The sequence below is a fragment of the Zea mays genome, chromosome 9, assembly GCF_902167145.1.
Source record: "Zea mays cultivar B73 chromosome 9, Zm-B73-REFERENCE-NAM-5.0, whole genome shotgun sequence".
NCBI classification, from domain to species: Eukaryota; Viridiplantae; Streptophyta; class Magnoliopsida; order Poales; family Poaceae; genus Zea; species Zea mays.
In genome coordinates, this window is record NC_050104.1 from 102,848,064 (window position 1) to 102,856,075 (window position 8,012).

The window sequence follows — 8,012 nt, forward strand, 5'->3', positions numbered from 1 at the left end:
CTTTTCTTTTAAGCATATTATTTTGGTCTCTTTCTCCTCTAGAGATTTCTGAAGTTTTTTACTTCGTCCTGAAGTGTCGATAGTTCCTTTTCCTCCTTCTCCTGCTGAATTCTTAAAGCTTTGCTTAGCATTAGTCCCTGCATTGCGAAGATGCAACAGTTTAGTTGAATATAACTTTTTCCAAAGCTGGATTATGAACTAGAAAGTTATGTTTCTTACCTTGATACTAATATAAGTCAAGCTATGAGAAAGTTTCCTCTTCTTAACCTAGCTAAGACGGTCTTCGACCTCTAGGAAACTAATACATCGGGTGATATTCCTTACAATTTTTGACTTGTCAGGATTAGGTATACACAAAAGCATTTTGTCCCCCCTCCAAAGAGCATGGCTCCAAGACCATACCCCATAGCTTCGCCTTTATTTTCTAACTCCGAAGCATCCTTGCCATTGAGTTCACCACCACCAAGATGCCTCACGAAGAAACCGAGCTCATCTATTTCTTCCTCGGTAGTTTGAGTTGGTTCATCTGCGTCTATCTCAAGTGTAAGGTATGCTTCTTTCAGCTCTCCTTCTACCTTCTCATGCCTTGAAGACCCGCCACCTTTGGCAGTCTTCTTCTCATTATCTTCTTCGGAGGATGATGAACCTCCGAAGGCAGCACCTCCAAGACCCAAAATGTGTGAGCTCTCTACTTCTTCTTCAGATGAAATTTCTTTACCTCCCGAAGATTGATCGCCCTCGTCAGTTTCCTTCGTACTTGGCATAAACCAAGTTTGTATCGGTCCCAAGGGACTTAGAGTGGAGAATGGTAATGGTTGTGTCATTACCTCAAGAATCCTTGTGCAGACCATAGATGATGTGGTTGTGGCACTCCCTTTCCCTTGCTCCTACGCAGCAGCATGATTCTTCGAAGAAATCATGGCCTTCTTTTTGGGGCCCGAAGATGGTTCTTCATCGCCCTCGGACTCATCTTCATTCTCAGTATCAGCTTCGGCAGTTTTCTTCGGTGCTTTGCTGGCACCATTGGCAACTCTTTTCCTTTTCTCCCCAGCTTCAGCATTAACTTCGGGATCTTCATAGTCTGGGTACTCGAATCTGATGGCATTCATAAACCTGTTAAACCACCCTCAGCTTTCGAAGATAGACAACATATCTTCGTGCTCTCTGGTTAGATAATTTCTACAGATTTCATTGCACTTTTCCTCTATTAATCTAAGCCATCCAGCCGAAGGAGTTTTGTACGAAGATTGTTCTTTAAAATCAAAGGCCAGTGTAATAAGTTCCCCATCCTTCGACTTCACCTCCTTCGGTAGTTTCCACCCAGTCTGAGTTGGATAAATGTTGTAAGCAAGCGCTTCTTGAATTAAATCTCGAGATCCAATCCTTTTCACGACTACATCGAAGGCCTTGAAGCACTCTTCAGCAGCTTCACTCAGTTCACACATCAGTTGTTTCAAACCGAAGCTAATCTTCAAAGGGCTCATCGGCATACCTTTGAAATCTTTGCGTTGTTTAGAGTCAACTTCCACATAAAATCACTCTTTCATCGAGTCTCCATGCCACTTGGTTCGATATGCAAGGATCGGGCCAGCTTTATCCTTACGATACGTGAAGTTGTAGCAACCGAAGTTATTGTGGAGGCCTGTCTGACCCTTGACCTTTGTTTGATAGTGCAAATCATGCACTCTGCAGAAAGCACTGGCATCGGTGCGACCCCCTGGCTTCGTACAACCCAAATAAAAGCGCTAAGGCGAATTATGGCATTCGGAGTTAGATGATTCATATATACCTCATAATGTTGCATCGCCATCGCAATCATCTTATACATTGGAAGTCGAAGTCCTGCCTTGAAAAAGCTTTTATACACAACAACTTTGTCTTTTCCTGGGTTTCGGGTTGTTTCATTTCCAGGGAGGCGCACATTGATCTTGCTGCTAAAATAACTGAGCTTCTTCATAGATTGTAGGTCTTTCTCTCTCAAAGTGGAATGACCAATCTCAATATAACTTGGCTTTGAAGGCATGTCCCTGGGTAGCTCTTGGACATGCTTTGATAATGACGAAGCCTTCATAGCTTCGGAGATCGGGATGGTCTCTTGACGCGCCTCCGAAGAGGTAGGCGTGATCAGCTTTGCGGTGGAACGAATTCTAGCCATTTGGGGAAATTGTCTACGAAGATGATTTAGCCGAAGCAGGCTTCCGAAGCAACAATGGATGGGAAGTTTTGGAGGCACAATAAATTTTAGCAGCAGGTGGTTGATGGCAGTAAATGTGGCCTGCCCTCACCTGCTCGACTATCTTTATATTGAGAAATGAGTGTGAAGCAACGCGGGTCGCGAAAAAGAGTTCTCGCGCACCACCTTCAACTTCTCCATGTTTGTTTAACTTCTAGATCAACATCTTTTACTGAAGCGTTCTACATTCTCCTTAACGAGCTTCGGGAAGGTGTATTTCGGACCTTCGGCACAAGACCTCCCAATTTTATTTTTTACGATCTAAGCTCGTTATGAAGAAACGAACTCATTCCGCAAGGGGCTACTATTGGGGGCCTACTCTGCTGAAGGTCCTCATTATACCTTCACTTCGATATAAACAAATGTGTTTTAGGTACATAGCTAATAACGGACGAAGCTGGCCTTCAACCAGGACATTGCTAAGAAAAAGTCGAAGCGTTGTAAAGAGAAGCTTCAGCTAAAGCGTGCGAATGGCGAAGGTGTGGACCGAAGCCACTAGTTTAAGCACGGATGAGACTTCGGACATGAAGATGCCAAGGATATGAAGTTCAAGACTTGTGCAGCAAGAAAGAGAAAAGTCATCAATATCTTTGCGTCATTTGTAATACATGTGTGTAAACTTCATAGGTATGTTTGTAATTTTTTACGAAGCTATTCACCTTCCCTATAAATAGGTGAATAATACCCTACATAAATTCATCTTTTTGAGGGTTATAGTTTCGTGTTGCTTAGCCTTCGAAGAACCTTCATACCACATTGTGTTAAGGAACTGATGGTATATTTATAAACTTGTTTAATATAAAGGGTGGAATAAAATTGCTAAGGCATATGTGATGAGTTTCACACTCCATTGTACATTATTATTTCATCCCATATTATTTCATTCACATCTCCTCTTAGTAACCTTCTTCCTCCGTGCTAACACTCCCTGGAAGTGTTAATTCAGAGACGAAGGTTCATATATGTAACTCGTGTTGTCTTGATTCTCAATGTCAAATCAAGAGACCAACAAAGTTGAAACGATGTTCACGAGATGGGCTAAGCGGGAGAATAAACAATTGTTAGTCCTAGACTGCTACGGACTTTGTGACCCTGAATCACTCTTTTAACCTACTTTTTTCCTTTTTCCTGTTATTCATTGAAACATGTCATCATCGAGTCCCTCATTGAATTGATCTCCGATTGGCTCCTGTCTAAACGCCGGAACTTGTGGCTGTAACCCCGCCACCTGTAATTAATCTATCATAGATTCATATTCATGGTTTGATTAGACTGTCGTTATGTGAAGAGTTTCTTCCTAGACAAACTCATCAATCCTAGTCATACACTAGGGGTGGGTGCCCGTTTGCTACCTGAAACATGATTGCTAGTGACAGAAAACATGTTGCTACATTTTTTTTTTGTTGATTGATGACAAAAACAAGTGGCTAGTGACAGAACGATAGACCCCATGGAAACTAGAGATCCCCACGATTCTGCAACTACGCTCATTGGCACGCTTGATGCTAAGAATCCGAACAGAGGCATGAAATTGTGTGCTGAACTGGCAATCTCTGTTTCTTGAGCGGCGACCCCTCTCACCTCAGCCTTGGCTGGAGCGTCTAATAATTTGGTCTCGTGACTGCTTGGCGTCGTGACCTTTCGAGACGCAGAAAGATTCAGCTCGAGAAAATGGCGCCCCTTGGTTACAGCAGGAAGGCAAAAACAAACATGGTAGCGACGTAATGTGCAATCATACCATTCTCAATTTTAATCGAGACAAGACGCCCATGTCCATATTTCACAAAATTTAACTGAACTCAGAAATTGGCATAATAACTGTACATTATTGTGGAAAAGGCTGTTTCCAAGACCTACTCTCCGCATAGAATATAACTAAATATATTTCAAGCGGCTCAATTCTGACATTGAGCCGACTTGTGTACACAGAACCAGGAAACTTCAAGCATCAGATTCTTTCAAGTGGCCAAATTCTGAGGTGCTGACAAAGAAATCGTTCCTTCACGGAATCCAAGCGCATCGTTTTCCTTCGTACCATCGAGTCTTGCATTGCGAGACCATTCTTCATCCAGCACTGACTACTTTTGAAATCTGAGATCAGGCCACTTCCTTCTTACGGAAGATGTTCATCGCGTCACTGTATAGGGCGACAGAATTTGACAGGACAGCAAGCACGATCATGGTTACAGCCAGAATCTTGTCGCGCTTGCTCGCGATTCCGTAAGAATCCCTGCAGAAATTCAAGCCACGATATTACATGCTATACAAAATGGCTTGGCTAGTAGTAGGCAACATACACCAAGAACTAAACATTGAGTTACCTAAGTATGACCATGGCAGGAAATATAAAACCAATCAGGACAGCAGCTGTGGCACCAGTAAACTGGAACGCGTCCCAGATGCTTGGTATGAGAATGGCAGCAAGATAAATTACTGCGAGGAGAGAGACGGTGATGATGGCGAATCTCTTGTTGTCACGAGAGATGTGCCTTGACGTGGGGAAGAGCAACCCATCCAAGTTGAGCCGGAGGGCAAAGAAGACAATGGGAAAGACAAGCATGACATGTGCTGCATAGCTCACTCGCACTATGTCATCGAAGACTGAACTGAATGGAATGCCAAGATTTGCGTCAAAGTTGGCGAGCACGTCGTCCAGTGTGCCTTCACCGAAGAGGAGATAAGCAAAGAAACTTGTGGCAATGTAAACACTGGAGCACAGGAACAGCGATGTTCGCACAATCGGCTTGATCTGTGTTCTGTCTTCAAGTTCATTGTCAATGCTGTGAACTGTGGAAACATGAACATGGTGGATTTAGAATCTGGATGTTTGAATAATCAGAAGAGTATCTTCACAATGATAGCACATACCGTTATAGTGGCAGATATAGGCCGTAACAAGAACAGGGACAGCTGTAAAAAGATTCCAGATAGAATTAAGACCATCTAATTCTGGAAAAAGTTTGGGCATCGCTACAGTTCCATTGAAGAGTTTGATGATGGCAATCCCAGCAGTAATTACGACAAAAACTACTGCCAGGGCAACTGATAGCGCAGATGTGTATCTTAATGAATCTGCAGAAAATGACAAGATTTAGTTTAATAGTATGCAGCTAACAATAGTGCATATGTTGAAGGATAATTTTTTTAAATGCGCAAACATGTACACATACCCAAGCGCTTAAAGCTCACCAACGGAGCGAACACCAAAAGAGCTGTGGCAAGAAGAACAATGGCACGAGAATTCCACAAATGAGCTCCAAACCAGCCCTCCAATATACCACGATGATGAACATCGCCTGATGTTGTTCCAGATAATACATCACCTATCAAAGTATCAAGAACCAGTATCAATTTCAGTACATTCTCCATTGCATAGGTTGTTCAGTTTAAGGCACAAGGTGTTGCACAACGGGAATATTTCTCTCTTTCTCTCTCTAACAGGAGAGAAACTATCATCATAAAGGTCATAGGTAAGTTTCTTGAATTAACAGAGAGTAATATACTGAAGAAACCCATATCTAAAGCTATGGAACGAATTTTTTTAAAAAAAATATTGTATATGAACATCCTTAGGAAAAATTGATTTGGGGCTCCAGAGGCATGCTCAAAAAGAGTGTGTCATGATCTCAGGTAAAAAGGACTAAAAAGTATACTGGGCTGAATGAATAAAAAGTATACTGGGATAACTACTCATACCGAGTCATTTTAGTGTGCATCTCAAATTTTCAAAAATAAGATTAGATGTAGAGTGCTGAGTTTAAGAGTACCAATGATAATCATGTAAACAATTAGCACGCCAACATTGTTTATGATGACGGAGGCCTGCAGCGCAATTCTCCCCCACTGCCCGAAAACCTCGCCCATCAGCCACCCATATGATGTAATCTTGCCCTGGTGGCTGCACCTTACAAGCATGTCGATGGATGCCTCTGTGAGCAGTGCCACAAGGATGATCAACAGAATCCCCGGGATGATGCCCAGCATCTTGATACTTGCTGGAAGAGCCATAATTCCAGCCCCAACTATGGTGGTCGACAGATTGAAAACTGCCCCAGAGAATGAAGCTCCATTGAACTCATGAAACCCCTCGTCCTCCTCCACCTTGACTGGAAGAAGTGGTGTGGTCTCATCTCGTATTTCCTTATGCACCGGTTGCTGGTTCCCATTTGAAGATCCATCTCCAATCCCCATTTTTCTGTCCTCCTGGATGTGAAAATTTTTAAGTCAGAAACTTGGTGCAATAAATCACTGATTTGAATAGCCAGTTACAATTGTTTTCTTACTAGAATATTACTATGATGAGATCTAGGTTGCCTTGAGTTATGCACTCTCTATTTTGATTTCCATTTCTATATATTGTTTACTCAGAACAAACCTTCTCATACATGTAATTATGTATGAACAGTGCCTTAAAGCAATGAAATATATAGATCCATTATATGAACAAAACAATCCGATAACACGTCTTCCATTCATAGTCAAACAGTATGCACACAAAAAAACTTCCTGAAACAAAAGTAAGAGGACAGCCAAAGCAAAGGGCCTAATAACAAATCTTAAGGGTACAGGATCGTCTTGGTGTAGATACTAGTTAAGTAGGTCGGCTAAAGCACGCCCAAAATTCATTTTTCCAACACAATTCACATCAACAAACAACTACTCTATGAAACAATACAACATTGCAGATAGCACATAACTCAACAACTCAAACTCAAATGAACAACTTTCATCTACTTAAATTGGCCTCAGAAAAGCCTCGTACAGCCACAAAATCCCGAGAAATGAACTCTCAAATTACCCAATCCTACCCAAGCAAGAATCCTCTCTTCCAAAACAAAACCACAAGGCAAGGAAGACGGGAAAAGAGCCGAGAGCACGCACTTTCCCACAATTCACCTTCCTCTGTCGGTCTGTCCCCAGCCGGATCTCAATCTCGCAAAAGCTAAGAACTTGTGGATGGGAGGACTCTCGCCCTCTCCAGTCTCCGCGCCCAGCGCAAGGGCCCCGTCGCTTTATAGCCAGAAAATGCAGAGCTGCAACCAGGTGATGCAAGCAGACCGACCAAACATTGGATCCAACCAAATCCCCTCACTGTCACGCGCTACAGTTCATCGCCTGCCCACAGCTGTTTCTCCCCGTCGATGTCGACGCAAGAGCCGACTTTGCCTGGCCCACTCCCTTTGGAATCTGGCGAGGGCGAGGTGGTGCTCGTATCATTCAAACCATTATTTTGTATTGTTTTATAAATATTGTATTGTTTTATAAAGATAAGTAAGCTTCTGAAAATCTGATTGGATCATTGACCAGTGAGAGAAGAAAACGAACATGGTCAATCCAAATAACTCCTCCAATGTTTTTATTTTTACATTGAAAGTTTCCTTTGAGGGAAAACGGATCTGATACCCCTAAGGGCCCGTTCGGTTGTTATGGAACGGAGTACCGGAACTATTCCGAACCGGATTACTTCTCTAATTTGTTTAAGTTTTGATCAATAGGAACAATTCTTGGTGCGTTCCTGCAGAAACGAACAGACCCTAAAGGGAGGTGAATAGTCCAATATAAAGTTAATCCAAAAACTAGAATTTTCTTACTCTACTCAAAGTATAGATCACACCGAAATGAAGATCAGCTCGATTAAATCGTAGCGAAATACCAGTCTCTATCTCAAAAGATCTTGCAATTCAAGAATAGTGTATATCAAAGATAAGTAGAGAAGTACAAATAAGAAATCAAACAAGAGACAAGTGACTTATCCTGTGGTTCGACCAAGCCTGAAATG

General features: G+C 42.3%; 1 protein-coding gene across 3 annotated transcripts; it reads right to left on the reverse strand.

Annotated features, from left to right (window-relative positions):
- Positions 1 to 3,924: 3,924 nt before the first annotated feature.
- LOC100283030 (Amino acid transporter-like protein) lies at positions 3,925 to 7,472 on the reverse strand. 3 transcript variants are annotated; one of them, NM_001155932.2, is made up of 6 exons: positions 7,115 to 7,326; positions 6,001 to 6,436; positions 5,404 to 5,556; positions 5,102 to 5,305; positions 4,555 to 5,020; positions 3,925 to 4,463 (listed from the first exon to the last, which is right to left on the reverse strand). In NM_001155932.2, exons 2-6 carry the CDS (start codon positions 6,422 to 6,424, stop codon positions 4,331 to 4,333), a joined length of 1,380 nt encoding a protein of 459 aa, NP_001149404.1. In that variant the 5' UTR covers positions 6,425 to 6,436; positions 7,115 to 7,326; the 3' UTR covers positions 3,925 to 4,330. The 3 variants fall into 3 exon arrangements, with proteins under 3 accessions (NP_001149404.1, XP_008658640.1, XP_020399255.1); XM_008660418.3 differs by having other exon boundaries at positions 3,948 to 4,463; positions 7,130 to 7,472; XM_020543666.2 differs by having other exon boundaries at positions 3,948 to 4,463; positions 7,042 to 7,469.
- Positions 7,473 to 8,012: the final 540 nt, after the last annotated feature.